The sequence below is a fragment of the Scyliorhinus torazame genome, chromosome 15 (assembly GCF_047496885.1).
Source record: "Scyliorhinus torazame isolate Kashiwa2021f chromosome 15, sScyTor2.1, whole genome shotgun sequence".
Taxonomy (NCBI): Eukaryota; Metazoa; Chordata; class Chondrichthyes; order Carcharhiniformes; family Scyliorhinidae; genus Scyliorhinus; species Scyliorhinus torazame.
The window spans coordinates 206,398,147-206,419,723 of NC_092721.1; the positions used below are offsets into that span (position 1 = coordinate 206,398,147).

The 21,577-nt window shown below is 46.7% G+C and overlaps 1 protein-coding gene across 1 annotated transcript in view; it reads left to right on the plus strand.

The window, feature by feature from the left end:
- pgm2l1 (phosphoglucomutase 2-like 1) overlaps positions 1–21,271 on the plus strand; it is a 223,921-nt gene extending 202,650 nt beyond the window's left edge. The window contains exons 11-14 of the mRNA XM_072477505.1: positions 2,830–2,959; positions 5,629–5,818; positions 13,231–13,364; positions 16,523–21,271. Coding sequence (XP_072333606.1) covers positions 2,830–2,959; positions 5,629–5,818; positions 13,231–13,364; positions 16,523–16,622 — 554 coding nt within the window. The 3' untranslated portion in view covers positions 16,623–21,271. The remainder of the gene's footprint in view (positions 1–2,829; positions 2,960–5,628; positions 5,819–13,230; positions 13,365–16,522) is intronic.
- Positions 21,272–21,577: the final 306 nt, after the last annotated feature.

A 21,577-nucleotide genomic window follows, 5' to 3' on the forward strand; every position in this document is an offset into this window, starting at 1 on the left:
GCTTTTTCTTTCTAGATTTTAAAAACTGAATTTAAATTCCAGTTCTCAAACATGGTGGGACTTGAACTTGTCTTCTCTGGATTATTAATCCAGTAACATTTTTTTAAAAAAATGTATTTTATTACAAACATTAATCAAAACAGGTTACAGCGAGCAAACATCCTGGGAAACATGCTTCCCTACAATCAACTCTACAGTCTGTACAGAGTTTCCACCCCTCCCTTCCCCCGCAACGAACAGCCCTCAAACACGGTCACAAACATTCCCTACCTTTCCTCAAACCCTCCTGAAGAGCCCCTTAACTCATAGTTTATCTTCTCTAATCGCAGGAAGTCGTACAGGTCACCCAACCAAGCCGCTATCCCCCGGGTGGCGATGCCGACCGCCACTCCAGCAAAATTCGCCGCTGTGCATTCAGAGAGGCGAAGGCCAAGACATCGGCCTTCCTCCTCTCCATGAGCTCCGGCTTCTGTGAGACTCCAAATATCACCACCAAAGGGTCCAGGTCCACTCCCTCCTCCGCTATCCTGGAAAGACAGCGAACACTCCCGCCCAGAATCTTCCCAATTTTTCGCCATCCCAAAACATGTGCGTGTGATTCGCTGGCCCTCGCCCACACCTCTCACACTCATCTGCTATCCCCCTGAAAGAACCCACTCATTCTCGCCTGAGTCATATGCACCTTGTGCACCACCTTAAACTGTATCAGGCTCATCTTTGCACATGAGGAGGTCCCGTTTACCCTACGCAGTGCCTCACTCCATGCTCCCCAATTGATCTCCCCTCCCAACTCTGCTTCCTATTTCTCCTTGATCTTCGCCACTCGCTCGCCTCCCTGCTCCCCCAGCCACTTGTATATATCCTCAATTCTTCCCTCCCCTTCACATCCGGAAGCAGCAGTCACTCCAGCAGGCAACCTAGGGAACCCCCTCCAGACCTTTCGCGCAAAGTACCTAACCTGCAGATTTCTGAACTCATTCCCCCTCAGCAGCTCTACCCTCTCCCTTAGCTCCTCCAGAATGGCAAACCCTTCCTCCAAATACAGATCCCTCACCTTGACCAGCCCCACTTCCCTCCACCTCCTATATACACTATCCATCCCCCCTGGCTCAAACCCATGATTCTCGCACAGTGGTGTTAGCACCGACATCCCTTCCATCCTAAAATGCCTCCTCAACTGATTCCATATCTTCACTGTGGACTGCACCACCGGGCTCTTTGAATACCTACTCGGAGCCATTAGCAACGCTGCCGTCACCATAGTTCTCAAACTAGACCCCTTACAAGATTTCTCCTCCATCCTAACCCACTCTACTCTTTCTCCTTCCCACCACCGCCACACCTTGTCCACATTCTCCGCCCAATAATAATGAAGCAAGTTCAGCAACGCCAACCGCCCTTGCTGCCTCTGCCTCTGTAGCAGGGTCCTCTCCACCCTCGGCACCCGCCCCGCCCATACAAAGTCCTAAATGATCGTGTCCACTTTCCGAAAAAAGGCCTTTGGTTTAAAGATCGGGAGAGCTTGAAAGATAAACAAGTACCTTGGCAGAATATTCATTTTCACCACTTTGACCCTCCCTGACAGTGTTAAGTGCAGTGTATCCCACCTCTTAAGATATTAATCCAGCAACATCAGCACTATGCTACCACACCTATTAATGTCAGATCTAGACAACAATTGTGAAATGTTGATGTCCCTTTAAGTGCTTTTAATGTCCTTGATGTTGGATGTAGAATGACTCCCTTCTTAGCAATATGTAAGTCTGGCTCAGATGAACAATTCTTCATTCCTATTTAACTTTGTTACTCATCACTTAATTTTGGTTTATTGTACAGGTTGTCAAAGTTCAGTCTTGAAAATGAGTCTTCGTGTATTTGTTATGATTGCACCTAGAATCATAGACAGCTTGCAGCACAGAAGGGGGCAGCTGGTCCACCAGTGGGGACAGTTTCTCCCTATTTACTTTAGCCTAGGCCCTGCATGAGTTTGAATACCTCCATCAAATCGCCTCTCAACCCTCTCTTATAATAATCTTTATTGTCACAAGTAGGCTTACATTAACACTGCAATGAAGTTACTGTGTAAAGCCCCCAGTCGCCACATTCTGGTACCTGTTCGGGTACACAGAGGGGAAATTCAGAATGTCCAAATTACCTAACAGCACGTCTTTCGGGAAGTGTGGGAGGAAACCGGAGCACCCGGAGGAAACCCACGCAGACACAGGGAGAACGTGCAGACTCCGCACAGACAGTGACCCAAGCCGGGAATCAAACCTGGGACCCTGGAGCTGTGAAGCCACAGTGCTAACCACTGTACTTCGGTGCTGCCCCTCTCGAAGAAAACAGCCTCAACTTCTCCAAACTATCTTCATGATTGTAGTTTCTTATCATTGGAGCCATTCTTGTGAATCTTTTCTGCCATCTCTCTAATGCATTCACATCCTTCCTAAAGTGTGGCATCCAAATCTGGACACAATACTCCAATTGAGGCTGTACTAGTGTTTTATACAACTTCTCTGCTTCTACACTCGTGTGCCCTTATTGATAATGCCACATACATTATTAACCGCACCATCAACCTCTCCTGACAATACACACCCACGTCCCTGTGCCTCTGCCACCCCCTATAGAATTGTTCCCTTTGTTTTATATTGTCTCTCTGCATTCTTTCTGATGAAAAATGAATCTCTTCACACTTCTCTGCATTCAATTTCACCTGTACCATTGGCCAGTGCCTTCTTTCTCTGATTGTTTGGTAACCTGCTTTTTTTCTACCTTTTTCCAACATTCAAACTTTTGATTAGATTATTTTTGCTCTCAATCCCTCAGGGTTTCTGTGTGGTACACTGATGTTTGATAAAGATGGGGTGAGCGCTGCTGTAATAGTGGCAGAAATAGCAGCATACCTGGAAACCAGAAGCCTCACCATAACTGATCAATTGAATAGTATTTACAGAACGTGAGTAGTACTTATTTGGTATTGAAGGCATGTGGAAACACAGCTCCCTGTAGTATAGCATTACCCGTCAATGCTCCTGCCTCTGATCTTTTAATTTATTCATTTACGGGAATGAGTGTCGCTGACTAGGCCAGCGTTTATTGCCTATACCAAGTTGCCCTTGAGAAGATGGTGATGAGTTGCCTTTTTGACTTGCTGCAGTCCCTGAGGTATGGGTACACCCACTGTGCTGTTAGGGAGGGAATTCCATGATTTTGACACAGCGAATTAAAGAATAGCAATATATATACAAGTCAGGATGGTAAGTGGCTTGGAGGGGAACCTCCTTGTTTTGGGGTTCCCATGTATCTGCTGCTGTTGTCCTTCTAGGTGGGAATGGTCGTGGGTTTGATTTGGCTGCCTTCGTTGCTGCACTGCTTCTTGTAGATGGTACACAGTGCTGTTACTGTTCGTCGGTGGTGGAGGGAGTGAATGTTTGTGGAAGGGCTACCTATCAAGCGGGCTGCTTTGTCCTGAATGGTGTTGAGCTGCTTGAGTGTTGTTTGAGCTGCACTCATCCAGGCAAGTGGAGAGTATTCCATCACACTGCTGACTTGTGTCTTGTAGATATTGTGGACAGGTTTTTATCATAGATTATCATAGAATTTACAGTGCCGAAGGAGGCCATTCGGCCCATCGAGTCTGCACCGGCTCTTGGAAAGAGCACCCTACCCATGTTCAGCACCTCCACCCTATCCCCATAACCCAGTAACCCCACCCAACACTAAGGGCAATTTTGGACACTAAGGGCAATTTATCATGACCAATCCACCTAACCCGCACATCTTTGGACTGTGGGAGGAAACCGGAGCACCCGGAGGAAACCCACGCACACACGGGGAGGATGTGCAGACTCCGCACAGACAGTGACCCAAGCCGGAATCGAACCTGGGACCCTGGAGCTGTGAAGCAATTGTGCTATCCACAATGCTACCGTGCTGCCCACGGTATGGTTGGTCCAGTTCAGTTTCTGGTCAATGGTAATCCCCAGGATGTTGATAATGGGGGATTCAGTGGTGGGAATGCCTTGAATGGTTAGACTCTCTCTTGTTGAAGATGGTCATTGTCTGCCTCTTGTGTGGCATAAATATTACTTGCAACTTGTTAGCCCAAACCGGGATACTGTCTAGGTCTTGCTGTATTTGGCATGGACTGCTTCAGTATCTGTGGTGTCTGGTGTGGTGCTGAACATGTGCAACCATCACTGAACAACCCGACTTTTGACCTTATGATGGAAGGAAGGCCGTTGACGAAGCAGCTGAAGATTGTTGAGCCTAGGGCTGCTTTGTCTGTTGATCTTCACAATACATTGCTTTTGGAAACTCTGGCCTTTCATTTCTGCACCGGCCCAGACTGATGGGATGAATATTCCTTTGTCTGCTGGCTAGAGGGGTCCCACCTGAAATAAATGGGGTCCAGTCTCCAGTGCAATGCACTCACAGCGTTAAATTGTCCTTGGGTTCAACAAGACTTGTGCTGATGTGGTGCGCTTGTTTGGAGAAAACACCAGGGGCGGGATTCTCCGACCCCGGCTGGGTCGGAGAATCGCCTGGGGGCGGCGTGAATCCCGCTCCGATGCCGGCTGCCGAATTCCCTGGCGCCGGTTTTCAGGCGAGAATCCCACTGCATCGGTCGTGGGCCCCAATGGGCCGAGCGGCCTCCCGTTTCCGGCCAGTCCCGCCGGCGTGAAATAGACATGGTCCAACCAGTGGGACCTGGCTTGGAGGGCGGCTAGCGGAGTCCTCTGTGGGGGGGGGGGGGGGGGCCGCGGGGGATCCGGTCTGGGTGGCCCACGGTGGCCTGGCCCGCGATCGGGGCCCGCCGTGGGGGCACTCTTTCCCTCCGCGCCAGCCTCTGTAAGGCTCCGCCATGGCCGGCGTGGAGAAGAAACCCCCTGCGCATGCGCAGGAAACACGCCGCCGGTTTTGCACATGTGCCAGAACACGCCGGCAGTTCTGCGCATGCGCCAACTTGCGCCAGGCCACGGCGGCCCTTCGCCACCGGTTGGCGTGGCGCCAACACCTCCGGCGCCGGCCTAGCCCCCGGAAGTGTGGAGGATTCCACAACTTCCGGGCGGCCCGATGCCGGAGTGGTTCATGCCGCTATTGGCATCAGGCCGCCCCGCCAATTGCGGGAGAATCCCAGCCCAGATTTTGTTTTAAATTTAGAGTACCCAATTCTTTTTTTTTTCAATTAAGGGGCAATTTAGCATGGCCACTCCACCTGCCCTGCACACCTTTTTGGGTTGTGGGGGTGAGACCCATGCAAACAAGGAGAGAATGTGCAAACTCCACATGGATAGTGACCTAGGGCCGGGATCGAACCTGGGACCTCGACTCCGTGAAGAAAACTCCAGAATTTGATGGAGATGAAATATACAACACTGGTGAAGTAGGACGTGCTCTGGTCGAGATGAAACAGGCATGTTGTAGGTAAAGTGCTGAGGGAGCAGGGCCTATCCTGAGGGTGCTTACTGGGGATACTGGATGCCTGTCATGGAGAGTATTCCATTCCCAATGCCAACATGAAATCAAGAAAATGGATATTTAAAAAGCTGTTTTTACAGGTTTTGCTTGTACTCAAAGGCATTTAAATTTCTAACAATGTTTGAATTCACGGCCTGTATTTAGGTATGGTTATCACATTTCAAAGACTTCCTACTTTAAATGCTACGACCCTTCTACAATTAAGAGAATATTTGATCGACTTCGAAACTATGAGAGTGAAAATCAATATCCGGATTGTTGTGGGTCATTTGAAATTTTGCACATAAGAGATGTAACTACCGGATATGACAGCAGCCAGCCGAACAAGAAATCGGTGAGTTTAAACAATGATTTATGCTTCACCTATGAACTGTTTGGAAGCAGGAATTTATATTAGCATCAACCTGTAAACTGTGCAAGGTTTGATGGCAGATAATCCCAAAGGCCCTGGATGACATTGAGGTACAATTCTACTAATACTGGTACCTTTAGACTATCAATGTTATTTTATCATCAAAAAGATGAGATACTGCTGGAATTATGTGTATATTTCACACTGTTTTTAGCCTGGGATACATCTATGTATTGAATAAATCCTGCTGAATGGTGGCAACAACAACATAATGGATTCTGGCTAGCTACAAAGCAGAAAGTGGGTAAATGGCAGAATGAGGGGAGTGGTGTTCTACAAAGATCGGTGCTGGGACCACTCTTAGTCACAATTTATATTAATGATTTATCTTTGGAAACAAAAAACAGAATTTGTAATTTACGATTACACCAAATGGGGGGCTGGGTGGTTGATAGTCTTCACCAAGAAGGCATTAATAAACCTGAAGAATGAGCATATGATTGACAAATTAATTTCAACACTAAGAATTATGAGGGTATTGCATTTTGGTCAAAACAATAAAGAGATCATATATTCCTTGGAAAATAAGAATATAAATGGAGTAAAGGAGCAAACGGACCTGGAAGTACTCTGATAAATGTTGCAATTTCAGATATATTGTATTATATGCATCTGGTGCAGTAGGATTAAAAGCCTGGGTTAGTGTCTGACTTCTGCAGTACTGTTTTTACAAATTCTGGTTTGCAAGACAGCTCGGGTACAATTAAAGCATCGTAAACGTTTGAGCTAATAGATTTTTGTTTACATTAAGAGGGTTCCCTGCAGAGTAGTTAATTCGAGACATTGTGTTCAGTTTAGTAAGATGATGTAGTTAATGGGAGGAGCCAGGGGTTGAATCAGTCAGGGATGGGGTTTTTTCCGAGTTTCTGCTTTTTTGGCCGGAAGGCAAGCTGAGGTATCCGAACAAATACAGCCAGCGATTCTGCATTATTCTGACAGGATGTCAGATCTTTTCCTCAAAAGACCTCTCTTTCTCAAAGTGGAGAAAGGCATCTTTGTACAGCAAGTACTTCTGAGTGCTAACTGTATTTAAGAATGGATTGGGATCTGAGATGGTATTGTTGTTTGAGTGAGAACAAAGATAGCAGTTAAGGGTTATTGTGTCACTGTATTGATTAGCATTGTTTAAGGGGTAATTGTCAGCTATTTGCTTGTGTGATGTTGGAAAAATATTTTAACACTGGGTGAGTAATATGTTGTTTTAAAATACCAAATCCCTATTTTGTGTGAAATCATTCCTGGAGAGAAGTATCCTTTCCTCACAGTCTTACACAATTAAAATAAAATATTGGGGTTTCTGTTCAATATCCTAGTCACTGTTGGGCCTGATCCAGGACTGTAGTAGTATAAATAGGCAAACCACAAAAATGATGATGCAGGTTAATAAGGATGTTAAAAAAAAAACATTCAATTTTTTTCCCTATAGGGATGGAATGGAAAAGTAGAAAAATATACTAAACTTGTATGGTTCCTTAGTTAGACCACATGGAGTACAATGTGCCGTTCTTTTTGCCATGTTCTAGAAATAATATTGAGGCACTGAGGAGGGTTGAGAAACAATTTACGAGGGTAAAACCAGAACTACAAGATCAGGAAAGGATGGAATAGGTTGATGTCTCCTTTTTATGCTCTTCAAGTGAAGATTTTGAGGGTGACCTAATAGAGGTTTAAAAGTTATGACAGGTTTTGATAGAATGGACGGACACACAAGTCTGTTTCTAATGTGGTAAAACAGCAATAGGCCATCAATATAAGATAGTCACCAAGAAATTCCGCTCTCCTCCAGAGGCCCCAGAGTCACAGATGCCAATCTTCAGCCAATTTGATTCGCTCCACCTGATATCAAGAAACGGCTGAAGACACTGGAAACTGCAAAGGCTCTGGGCCTTGGCAATAGTACTGAAGACTTGTGCTTGAGAACTTGTCGCGTCCCTATCCAAGTTATTCCAGTGTGGTTATAACACCAGGTTCGACCCGTCAATTTGGAAAATTGCCCTGTACACAAAGAACAGGGCAAATCAAACACAGCTAATTTTTTTTAAACTTAATTTGTGGGATGTGGGAGTCGCTGGTTAGGCCAGCATTTATTGCCCATCCCTAGTTGCCCATTCAGAAGGTGGTGGTGAGATACCTTTTGAAACGCTGCAGTCCCTGAGGTGTAGGTACACCCACAGCGTTGTTTGGGGGGGGGTGTAGTTCCAGGATTTTGACCCAGCGACAGTGAAGGAACGGTGATATATTTCCAACTTGGGGTGGTGAGTGACTTGGATGGAACCTCCAGGTGATGGGCTTCCAGTCTGCTGCTCTTGTCCTTCTAGATGGTAGTAGTTGTGGGTTTGGAAGGTGCTACCTAAGGAACCGCATCATCAGTCTACTCTCGATCATCAGTAAAGTGATGGAAGGGGCCAGTAACAGTGCTATCAAGTGGCACTTACTCTGCAATAACCTGCTCGTTGATGCTCAGTTTGGATTTTGCCATGGTAACTCAACTCCTGACCTCATTACAACCTTGATCCGAACATGGAGAAAAGAGCTGAAATCCAAAGGTTAAGTGCGAGTGACTGCCCTGGACAGCAAGGCAGCATTTCACTGAATGTGAAATCAAAGAGCTCTGGCAAAACTCGAGTGAATGGGAATCTGAGGAAAAGCACCCATGGGTTGGAGTCATACCTTCCACAAAGGAAGATGATTGTGGTTGTTAGAGATCAATCATCTCAGTTGCAGGACTCACTGCAGAAGCTCCTGAGGTTGGTATCCTAGGCTCAGCCATCTTCACCTTTCTTCCATCATAAGATCAGAGGTGGGGATGTTTTCTAATGATTGCACAATATTTAGCACCACTCACAACTCCTCAGGTACTGAAGCAGTCCATGCCCAAATTCAGCAAGACCTGGACAACATCTAGACTTGGGCTGACAAGTGGCAAGTAACTCTTGTGTCACACAGGTGCCAGGCAATGACCATCACCAAGAAGAGAGAATCTAACTATTGCCCCTTCATATTCAAGGCGTTAATATGACTGAATCCCCCACTATCAACATCCTGGGTGATTACCATTGACCAGAAACTGAACTACACCAGCCATCAAAATACTGCGGCAAAGAACCCCACTTGATTGGCACCCTATCCACAAACATTCACCCCCTCCAGCACCGACGCACAGTGGTAGCAGTGTGTGCCATCTACAAGATGAAGTGCGGGAACTCACCAAGTCTCTTCAGACAGGGACTTCCGGAGGCGGCTATGAGGGAGTAAGTCGCACATTTGGTCGGACGTTTGGACCTTTTTCCCCGACCTTTTGGTGGTTTTGAGTTTTGGCTTTGAAGGCGCAGATAATTTGGCTTTGGATCTACACATTGGTGCATGGAACGGAGAACCCCAAGGGACCGAAAAGAAAGAAATGAAAAGATAAGCATGGGCTGGGTGGAGGTTGCGGCTGAAGACAAACATGGCTGATGTTCGGATCCCTGCTGCGACGGCCCAACCATCGACGGAGGAGCTGATGCAGGTCATCCAAGAGGGCTTTGCCTGACAGAAACGGGACTGTCTTGACCCGATAAAGGAGTCGATCGATCGGCTGGAGCGCAGGCTGGATGCCCAGAATCGGATGCTCCAGAAGCTGGAGAAAGCGCTGGCGGACCAGGAGGAGCACCAAACGGTGGTCGAGCTTGGGGGGGGAAATTTTCATTTCAGAAGGCCAGCAGAATGCTGGCACAGCAGCTTAGGAAGAGGGAGGCAGCCAGGGAAATAGAGAGGGTGGTTGATGGGGATGGGAATTTGGTGGGGTCTCGGCTTGGCTAAACAGGGTATTCAGGGACTTTTACAGTAAACTCTATCGCTCGGAACCCCCCACGGGGCCCGAGGGGATGGGACGCTTTTTGGACGGACTGACCGTCCCAAGGGTGGGCAGGGAGCTGGAGGATGGGCTGGGGGCCCCGATTAGGGCCGAAGAAATAGTTGAGGGCTTGAAGGCAATGCAGTCGGGTAAAGTACCGGGGCCGGACGGGTATCGGGTGGACTTCTACAAGAAATTCTCTGGGATATTAGGGCCGTTGCTGGTAAAGGTTTTCAATGAGGCGAGGGACAGAGGAGAGCTGCCCCCGACGATGTCACAGGCCATTATTTTGTTAATATTGAAGCGGGACAAGAATCCGGAGCTATGCGGGTCATATAGGCCGATCTCACTGCTTAATGTGGACGCCAAGCTGCTGGCCAAAGTTCTGGCCTCTAGGATTGAAGATTATGTGCCGGATGTGATTATGGAGGATCAAACCGGGTTTGTCAAGAGCAGGCAGTCGGTGGCCAATATAAGAAGGTTGCTCAACGTGATCATGATGCCCCCGGAGAGTAGGAAGGTTGAGGTAGTTGTGGCCATGGATGCGGAGAAGGCGTTCGACCGGGTGGAGTGGGACTATCTGTGGGAGGTATTGGGATAATTTGGGTTCGGTGGGGGCTTTATCGACTGGGTTAGGCTGTTATACCAGGCCCCGGAGGCTAGTGTAAGGACGAATAGGACGACCTCGGACTGTTTTAGACTGCACCGGGGGACAAGACAGGGATGCCTCCTCTCCCCACTGCTGTTTGCGTTAGCTATAGAGCCGTTGGCAACTTGTCCCTGGCCGCCTCCCTCTTCCTAAGCTGCTGTGCCAGCATTCTGCTGGCCTTCTCCCCATGTTCGTAAAATGCACCTCTCTCCTTTCTAAGCTGCTCCACTGCCTTGCCTGTGGACAACACCCCAAACTCAGCTTGCAGCCTCCGATGTTCCCTTAAAAGCTCCACCCCCGGAGTCGCCGCATACCTCCTATCTATCTGTAGGATCTCTGAGAGCTTCACGGGGCTGGAAAGGGCTGGTTCAGGCGGGGGGGGGGGGGGGGGGGGGGGGGGGGGGGGGGGGGGGGGGGGCGGCGACACATAGGGTCTCGCTGTACGCAGACGACCTGCTCTTATATGTAGCAGATCCAGGGGCAGGGATGGGTGAAATCATGGCAACTTTGGGGGAATTGGGCCGTTTTTCGGCATATAAACTGAATATGACAAATAGCGAGATGTTTGTAGTCCAGGCAAGGGGTCAGGAGGGTCGGCTGGGGAAGCTACCGTTTAGGTTAGTGGGGCACAGTTTTAGGTACCTTGGGATGTAAGTGGCGCGCGACTTGGGCCGGTTACACAAGTTGAACTTGTCCCGGTTGGTTGAGCAGATGAGGGGCGAGTTTCAGAGATGGGATGCGCTACCGCTGTCGCTGGCTGGGAGGGTGCAGACGGTTAAGATGACAGTCCTACCGAGATTTTTATTTGTATTCCAATGCCTCCCAATATTCATCCCGCAGTCCTTTTTTAAGAGGGTTAACAAAATCATTCTGGGCTTTGTCTGGGTGGGTAAGTCCCCGCGGATGAAGAAGGTGATGCTCGATCGGGGAGGGGGGGGCTTGCCCTGCCAAATTTCATTAATTATTACTGGGCGGCCAACATTGCTATGATAAGGAAGTGGGTGGTGGGGGCGGGGTCGGTTTGGGAGAGGATGGAAGCAGCTTCATGTCGGGGCACCAGCTTGGGGGCGTTGATAACGGCACCTTTGCTGTTCCCGCCGGTGAGATACTCCACCAGCCCCGTGGTAGTGGCGGCCTTGAGGATCTGGGGTCAGTGGAGGAGGTACGTTGGAGCAGTGGGAGCACGGTTTGGTCCCCAATATGTGACAACCACCGGTTTGCCCCAGGGAGCTTGGATGGGGGGTTTTGAGTATGGCGAAGGGCGGGAATTGAGAGGATGGGGGACTTGTTCTTGGAAGGGAGCTTCCCTAGCTTGAGGGTGCTGGAGGAGATGTTTGGGTTGACAAGGGGAACTAATTTAGGTATTTACAGGTGAGGGACTTCCTGCGCAGGCAGATATCATCCTTCCCACTCCTGCCACTAAGGGGGATCCAGGATAGGGTAATGTCTAGGGGATGGGTGGGAGAGGGGAGCGTCTCGAATATCTACAAAGAACTTATGGGGGCGGAGGAGACGCAGACCAAGGAGCTGAAACGTAAGTGGGAGGAGGAGCTTGGGGTTGAGATGGAGGATGGCTTATGGACAGACGAGTTGAACAGAGTCAACACGACCGCTACATGCGCCAGGCTCAGCTTGATCCAATTCAAGGTGGTCCACCGGGCCCACATGACAGTGGCCCGGATGAGTAGATTCTTTGGGGTAGAGGACAGGTGTGTAAAATGTGCGTGCGGACCATGTCCACATGTTCTGGGCGTGTCCAAAACTTTGGGGATATTGGCTGGGGTTTGCGGACATCATGTCCAGAGTATTGAAAACGAGGGTGGCAATGAGTCCAGAGGTGGCGATTTTCAGGGTGTCAGAAGACCCGGGAAACCAAAAGGAGAAAGAGGCAGATGTTCTGTCCTTTGCCTCCCTAGTAGCCCGGAGACAGATACTGCTAGCTTGGAGGGACTCAAAGCCCCCGAAGTCGGAGATCTGGTTAACCGACATGGCGAGCTTTCTCGGACTAGAGAAGATTAAGTTCACCTTGAGAGGGTCACTGTTAGGGTCGCACGGAGGTGGTAGCCATTCATCGACTTCTTCGCGGAGAATTAATCGTCAGGGAGTGGGGGGGGGTTGCTAGGGTATCATAGAAATGGGGGTTAAATAGGCAGGTCTTGGAGAGATGGGGGTCGGTGATTGCACTATGTTTATTGTTCTTTGTACATTGTTTTTATACTGTTGCTGTTTGTAATGCCAAAAATACCTCATTAAAATTGTTTAAAAAAAAGAAGTATCTTCAGACAGCACCTTAAAAAGCCTGCAGCTGCTACCATCTAGAAGGACAAGGGCAGCAGTTCTATGGGAACACCATCACCTGGAAGTTCCCCTCCAAGTCACTCATCATCCTGACTTGGAAATATATTGTAGTTCCTTCACTATCACTGGGTCAAATTACTTGTACTCCCTCCCTAACAGCACTGTGGGTGTATCTACACCTCAGGCCTGCAGCGGTTCAAGAAGGTAACTCACCACGACCTCCTCGAGCGACTTGGGATGGGCAATAAATTCTGGTCTCGCCAGGATGGCCACATCCCGCGAATGAATATTTTTTTTAATCCAATAGAGAATACGGAACAAAGCTCTTTACCAAAAGAATGCGTTAGATAATCTAGATTAATTTAAGGGGAAGAATAGATGGGTACATGGGGAAGAGAGAACAGGATTGCGCTGATAAAGAAGAGGAAAAGATGGGAAGAGATTCAAATGGTGCATATAGCCTGTTTCTATGCCATGTGCTCTTTGTAATTGTACAAAGTTTATAGACCACTGGTTTTGCCAAACCAAAAGCTATTCTTTTTTCCATGACAGGTGCTACCTGTAAGTAGAAGCAGTCAAATGATCACCTTCACCTTCCACAATGGATGTGTGGCCACTCTTCGGGCCAGTGGCACGGAGCCAAAGATCAAATACTATGCTGAGTTCTGTGCACCACCAGGCCAGAGGTGAGTGACGTATGGTTGTGGCCTCAACTTAATCAGAATGAGTGTTCCCACCTTTAATTTTTCTCCATCCCACCATAAACAGTTTAAAATGCTGCATAAAAACTATTGGGATTTCCAGGGGTAGAGTGGTAGCCACCACCATGAACGTTTGGATCAAATTAATCTGACATCATAATGGGTTCATTATCAAAATGGAACTGAAGGTATCCATTCAGCTCTTGAGAGCACATTCTGCCATTCAGCATGACCATAGCCCGTCTATAACTCAACTTCAGCACCACCTTTGATACAGATCATTTGAAATACCTGCCAAATAAAAGTCTAGTGATCTCAATCTTGGAAATTTCAGTTGAGATCTGGTAGCTGCAACTTTTCAAAAAGCTGAATCTTGGCTTCTTTGGCTCCGAACTCTCATTTCCTCTATTATGATGGAGGTCTTTTAGATTATGATAGGTTAGACACAGAGACACTGGGTGCGATTCTCCCCCAAAAATGTCAAAGTTAATTTGTGGTGGGTTTTTCAGGGAGTTTCCCGGCAGCTCTGCCGGCAAATTCCCCACCGCTATTCAGTGACACTTAGTCACTTTTTGGGGCCCTGGGGAGTTTCTCCCCGGTTTAGCCCACATTTTGAATTTTTTTTCGCACTGGGGAGCTGAATTCATAGATCCGACCGCCATTTTGAAAGAGGTCCCTGATCTCTAAGTGAGTCCACCCATGGGCAATGTCACCCCCCTTACACATGTACACTACCACGCACCTCCCAAGTGAGGAGACCCTGCTATGGGTTCCCTGGAGGTCCCCCCTCTTCAGGCCCCCACAAGCCCCCTTGCAGCATCCTCTTCCTTCTAGGACCTCCACCTATCACCTGCCAACCGCCCGGAGGCCCCACTCACCCCCTGAACCTTGCACTGGCACCCAGGCAATGTTCCTGCTGGCTTGGCAGTGCCACCTGGGCACCTTGACAGTGCCTGGGTATCAGTGCCAAGGTGCCAGCTGGACAGTGCCAAGGTGCTTACATTCCCGGGGGCCACTCTGCATTTACCTGACCACCCGAGGGTCTCCAATGGCCCTGGGGGACCCCCCGGGTGCCGTTCCGCCTGGTCCACATTTGTGTGCATCAGCACCCAGCTGCAGCCTCCCTTGGGAGGCTGGCAAATTGAAAGAGGCCGGTGGATCCCGCGTACTTCCGCAAGCGTCCTTCGGTCCCGCCCATTTGGGGCGGGGTTTCGATTCCGAAGTCTCACGGGACTATGGTGAATCTCGCGAGGCGTGGAGGCTGTCGGGAGGCTCGCTGGAGGACCCATTGAGATTCTCCGGCCATGTTCTGCTCTCCCTTGAACGCAACGAGATCGGAGAATCGCACCCACTGTTTCCACATTGTCCAGAACTAACGGCTACAAATATACGATAGTCACCAATAAATTCAATCGGGAATTCAGGAGAACGTGAAATGAAGATTAATTGAAGTGGATACATACATATGAGGGGAATCTAGAAAAGCGTGTGGGAGAAAGGAGGATTTGTTGATCGGGTGAGATAAAGAGGTGTGGAGGCCCGTGTGGAGCATGAGGACCTGTTGGGCTGAGTGGTCTGTTTCTGTGTTGCAAATATTGTGTAATGCAAACTTTGATCCCACAACACAAGTCCAGAAATGATTTTGGCATTGTCTTCACTATTCCATCATTCTTATCCCATTAGATTTTGGTGTCATTACTAAGGAAGCTGGAGCTTAGGATTATAGACTCTGCCTCATGCAACAAACAAATCTTTTTTTTTAAATTTAGAGTACCCAATTAATTTTTTCCAATTAAGGGGCAATTTAGTGTGGCCAATTCACCTAGCCTGTACACCTTTGGGTTGTGGGGGCGAAACCCACACAGACACGGGGAGAATGTGCAAACTCCACACGGACAGTGACCCAGAGCCGGGATCGAACCTGGGACCTCGGCGCCGTGAGGCAGCAATGCCGGTGGGAAACTCCCTGAAAAACCCATCACAAATTAACTCTGACATTTTTTGGAGAATCGCGCCCAGTGTCTCTATGTGTAACCTATCATAAACTAAAAGACCTCCATCATAATAGCGGAGATGAGGCTTCGGAGACAAAGAAGCCAAGATTCAGCTTTTTAAAAAGTTGCAGCTACCATGCTGCACCACCATGCTGCACCACCATGCTGTCCCCAACAAACTAATCTTGCAGCGAAAGAAACAATTTTTCCCATTGCATCTCTGCCAGCTCTCTGCTGAAGCAATTCCAATTTAATCTCCCTTCCCTGCATGCTGGCCATAATGCTTCAAATGTTAATCGACTTTTCCCTGAGAAGATGCAATAGTCTCTGCCTCAATCACTCCTGTTTCAAAATCCCATTCCTGTGTGAAGAAATTTCTCTTAACCCCTCATGGCACTCCTTTAGTGACTGTTTTAATTGAATGACCTCTCCTTCCACCCACTAGGAGAAAGTCTTTCTCCATTCACATTATCAATACACTCATTTTAAATCTCTTCTTACACTTTATTCCTCTCGTGGTTATTATCACAGTACAAGTATCTCTGTTCATAATTGTAATTTTCCTTTCTGGAGTATTAGAATCTAAACTGTACATATTCTGACTTTAATATCCTTTTTATAATGCAATGCTCAAAGCTGCTTGTAGTGCTGGTAATTATAGCCTAACCATTGAACAAATGTGATGCACGATCAGTGACCACTAAAGCGAGGTTGTAGTCCAACTGAAGGTTTTAATTAGCTAGATGTTTCCCCCAGCAGCTCGGGTACAGAATGAGGGCTGCTGGGGCGGCACAGGTTCTTGTACCCCACCTATCAGGGCGGAGCTATTATACACTCTAGCCAATAGCAAGCATACAGGTTCTACCAATGGTGCTTTGGCCTCTCAGGTACCGTAATACCTATAATACCACAAAATGTATCCTTTAATTTTGTAGCCTTTGACCCTGTTTATTAAAACCCAAAGTGCTGTTCACATTTGATGGTTTTATCTAGCTGCTTATGTTGGAGCCCTGAAGGACTGTTCTCCACAACTTTGCATTTCCATTGACATATATTCCCAATTCCCTGTATTGTATTTGTTCAGGTTTGGCCAAGTTTACAGTTTGCAGCTGGGTTTAAAAGTAATTCCAATTTGCTTTTCATTTCCAGTGACACAGACCACTTGGCTGAAGAGCTCAACAAACTGATTGATGCAATGGTCAAGGATTTCCTCGAGCCGGAGAAGAATTGTCTGATTACTCGTGTTTAAATTGAGTCTGCAGTAGCAAGCGTGGGTGTGCGTGTGTGCGTGTTGGAACAAGAAAGTGAGGAGCAAAAACCACCAGACCTGTTTACATTAAAAAGCTGGAAGGGAAGATATTCAGGTTTATACAGAATTGACCAGCTTCCTGTGTGACAACTTCAGCAACTTAAAAGCCCTGTGATGTTCCTGGAAAACAACCAGCTTCAACCTGTCTGTCTTGGTGGCCAGGAAGTTTTTACAACTTTACGTCTGCTTTCTGTTACTTGGTATTGTGTGTTCATTCACTTGATGTAGCTGCTATTGTTTTCTAGACACTTCATCGAGTAATCCAGTCCTACAAAATGGCCTGAGAGCAGGTTAATGCAATCAATGTTTGTACTGTGGAGAATCTATTTACAAGTGCCAGGCATAACCCTAGTATTGCAGCTTGGATTGAGTATTCTAAATGTGCAGATTAACCTGGTACCATTATAAGCAATTAAGTAATAATGGAAGTCACTCCATGATGTGATGCTGTGTCCACATGCAGGGAAACTTTGGAACCCTCCTCTCTTGCTTCCTATTTCTTTGATCCTTTTGTGAATTTGCACAAACATTTTACCCTGTAAACTATCGGGGTATTTGTGTTAGAAATATTTACTGTCCTTCTGTTTGCCATTCTTCGTGAGACTTATTTTTTTTGTTGAGTCTCTCCATGTCAGACACAGCAAAGGTGAATGAGTAAATAGTGATTCTTCCTGCCTGTCTTATTGGGAACTGTGTGGCCTTGATTTAGTTGCTCCCAACAATTAGGTCCCAGCAGCAGAGCCTTGCTGCCTCTTCACATTGTCTGCCTCACTTTCCATTGTTTAAAACAAATTTCACATCAAGGTGACTGACTGCTCATTGATGAGGACAAGAGGCCTGACAACTCTTTCCCCAGTCCACATGACTGTGTAACCAACTGTCTCACAGATACTTAACTGACTGTCTCGCTTGTGGACATAGCCTTTTGTATAACCCAGGATTGTGTAACAGGCGTTAGATATCTGAGTGTTCACCCTGACTCTAGCTGGCTAGTTGCTTTATACAAGTGTGGCACTGTAAACAGCAGTGTTAACTCACTCAACTATTGGAAACAAAGTCCCATTGCGAGTGTGTTTAGCCGCATGTTTCCTGGCACTTGCAGTGCTGAGAAACACAAGGCTATAAAACGTCACTCACGTTAGATAGGGGGCCTTAGCCCCGTTCTCTGTACTGTGGAGCTCCGCTCGTCGGAACTCCCCAGTGCAGCAAGAGATTGGGACGCCATTTTTAAATAGCAACCCTACCTCCAAAGCCCCTGGCAGTGCCAGGGTGTCACCCTGCCCAAAGGGCATGCACCTGGGGCCTCCGATCCCCTGGGAGACTCCCCACGAATGCTGTTTGTGGAGGCTAGTACTGAACAGCACTCACCCAAGGTGTCTGAGGCAAAGGAGATTGATACCAAGCCGCAGGTACCTTGGGAACCTGCACATTAAAGTGAGACTAGCTGTCTCACTCTAATATGCAGACTTGCTAAAAGGTGACTCACCCACAATGGGCAGGATTTACATCGGAACGTCTCGCAAGATCTAATGCGATCCCGGGAACGGGGTCTCCCGGCTTCTATCGGCCACACTCCGCCTTAGTGAGCTGCTTTTCAGGCACTGTTTTGCCGTAGAATCACACCCATTGTTTCTAGGAGGGTATTTTTTTGGTACCTCCTTCCTGCTGTGAAAATTCACGCAAGTGCATGTGTCTGTGTGTATGAGCAAGTGCCTGAATCCATGAATTGAGAGTGGGTGCTTGTGTCCTTGTTTTGGGTGGGTGAGTGTGTGTCCATGTTTGTGTATATCCATGAAGCCTGTGTGTGTGTACTAAATGTAGTTTTGTTTGCAGATGTGGAAAGCTGCTGCTGAGGATGTTTGAGTTGAGTGTGGGTGAGATTCTAGTCCCACCTGCACATTTTAACCAAAGCCTTCGAATATTTATTTTATTTATTTCTTTGCGTAGATGTGCATTTGGATGAACTAAAAGTCTTATTTTGCATTTAAAAGTTTGTTATTTTACACTCTGCAAAAGGGAGATTTCATTCTTCAAGGTGTTAATCTGTAAATTGTCGTCACCTTTAATTAAAAAGCGAATTGCGTATCTCCACCATGGGCAAAAACTGCACATGACTACGACATGCAGTCCAGAAGGTCCAAGGTTGGTTCGTCCGTGCAAATCCTAAGTAGAATAGCAAAAAGGGTGGTAAAATTCTCCCTCCCTGAGTTAGGGAAAGAAAAATAATCCTATTTCTGATGGCTATCCAGTGCCAGCTGACAGAAATATGTGTACACGTATCAGTGAGTACCCGTGTGGTGCACCTATGGCCATTACCCCCGTTGACATTGATTGTCTTGGCACAGGAATGCAATGTGGATGAGGTTTCAGCAAGTGCATTGTGTCAATGAATCTGTCCACAGCAAGGAGAGGGAAAACTTGCGGAAAGATTAGAGGAGTGAGCTTAATTGGCGAGCTTTCACAAAGAGCTAGCACAGTGAGCTGAATGGCCTCCTCCTGCTCGGTATAATCCCATGAAAAGGGAGCGGGAGGAAGAAACTCGACCACGGACTTCACCAACCAGTCCTCTAAGGTTCGGGAATCCAAATTGTGCCCAGTCTGCAATCAGCTGTAAAATTACAATTACCCTATAGTACTTTGAATTTTTTTTAAATTCCAACTGCAAACTTCGTTCCCTAAAAATATGTGGGCAATTTGACTTGACTTGTTCTTAGACCTATAATCTCTTTGTGCGCACGTTTGCCCAGTGTAGATTTGAGCAACTGACTTTCCAAAATGCTACAGTGAAGATTTGTGAGAAGACAAAGGGGTTAGGCGTCACCATACCATATAGTGTTTTTAAACAAAAAGCTTTAACAGTATTTTATTTTAGGATTTTTAAGGGAGAGGAAGGCGGATTTGTTTTCAATATATCAATACTATTGAAGCATAGGGAAGGTCTTGCACTTTGAAATGTTTGTTGACCTTTCCATTCTCTAATGTTCCATGTTCCTGTTCCCTTTATTGATCACACTTGCTGGACATTGCTTCACTGGAACTGGAATTGTGTTGGGAGCCATCTGATTATTGGCTTGTATATACAAATATTAGGGAAAACAAATGCTTCCAATCATTTTGTGAAATGTCCAGTTCCTGTTTTCCTTACTCTTGTAATTGAGATTTTATTTGTGGCAGTGTTTGAAGTCAACATTTTTCCAATCTCTATTTTTGAATCTGTCAAAGAAATGCAGATTTTCAGTCAGATCTCAGTTTTGCATTTTAACCAGACCCGTTCTGATCACTAAGGATTGGAGGATGCTGTTTAGGGGGGAAATGCTGGGGTGCTTTACTCTTCAATTCTGAAGCCACTGCAAACATCTAATGCCCTTGCAGTTTGGAATCTTCACGGCCTGGCTTTGATGCAGGTTCTATGGGCATTCTGACCTGCTGCTAGATTTTCGGTCTGCTGGAGAAGGAATCCTGCTTTGTACTGCTCTCCTCAAAGCAGCTAGGCAACATTACAACACTCTGATACTAACCACTAGTTTAGGTTCAGACTTGCATGTGAAGATGAAGAAGTCCTACACTGCTTCCAAACCTACACAGAGCCTGCTGAGGGAGTCCTTAATGCTGCATTGCCCAGAATCTTTATTCACTTCTTTAATGAACAAAATGTCCACTCAAACCCTGGCTATATTTAAACATAATTTGGATGCAGCCCAAGGGTACAATTATTCTATCTCACTGTTGCTGTGTGTGATTTTGAGCTCATGAAGCAATTCTATATACGCACAATTCCATTTGCAAATGCTGGAGTTTTGCCTCTTTATGTTTGTTTTGTGATGGACTGTAGTAGTGATATTACCTCACTGTGTACTGCCTGGGGAAATCTGCACACAATGTTTTGTGTTTTGGTTGGATGTATGATATAGACCCTGCTTTCAATTGTCTGACTATTTTAAGATGGGCTGCTCGAGTGCTTGGGGTTAATAGTAAGTTTCACTGATGCCATTTATGTCTTAACTTCAGATTTGTTAACAATTACTCACATTTACCCTTGTGGCCGCATGTTGAGCACAACCTGAAATTAATAGTGTACTCAATATGACTGGGCTTGAATGATACCTACACGTCTTCAGCAAGTGTGGCAGTTTGGACATACTTGTTTTTATTGACGCTGCTACAGCCTGAACTCCTCCAAACTTCCCATTTTGGTTTCTACTCCAGCGCAAATTAGCTTCTGTTGAAACCATTCTCATTGCAATGTCTCATACTCCAAACTCATTCTAATCTCAAAACTCCTTCCCTCCCTCAGTCTTCCTTCTGCAATCTATATATATATTTTTTTAAGTATTTGAATTACCTTGTCCTCTGTTTTCTTTCAACCGAGTGTTGGTTATCCTGGCTCTTCACCTGGGTTTTGGATTTAAACTGAGCTTTGTGGATATTCAAACTAGCTCCAATGGATTATACACCGTCTGAAATGGTTCATTTTAGCCCCACGGACTGGAGCAGTCATTTAATAAGAACTTGCACTTCTCATGTTCAATAATAGTTGTATATTTATTTATGGATATTGTTTATGAATTAAAGTCTATAAAGAACAAAACTCAAAAGAGAATCCTGATTTTTTTTGTCTGCATCAAATGTCACTATATTTGCTCAATTTATTAACTGAATCAACCACTAGTTTGTGCCAGCGAGATTGGATGCAAGGGTCTGGGAGTGGCAGTAGGTGGGCATTGAGGATTTCAGGGACCTGTTTATAGGGGGAAAATTTGCAGGCTGGAGGAATTGTTTGAGTTGCCTAAGAGGAATGGGTTTAGGTATCTGCAGGTTCGGGATTTTGTGAGGAGAGGTGCTGTCTTTCCCGGGGTTGTCGCCTCCGGTGCTGCAAGATAAGCTTCTGACGGAGG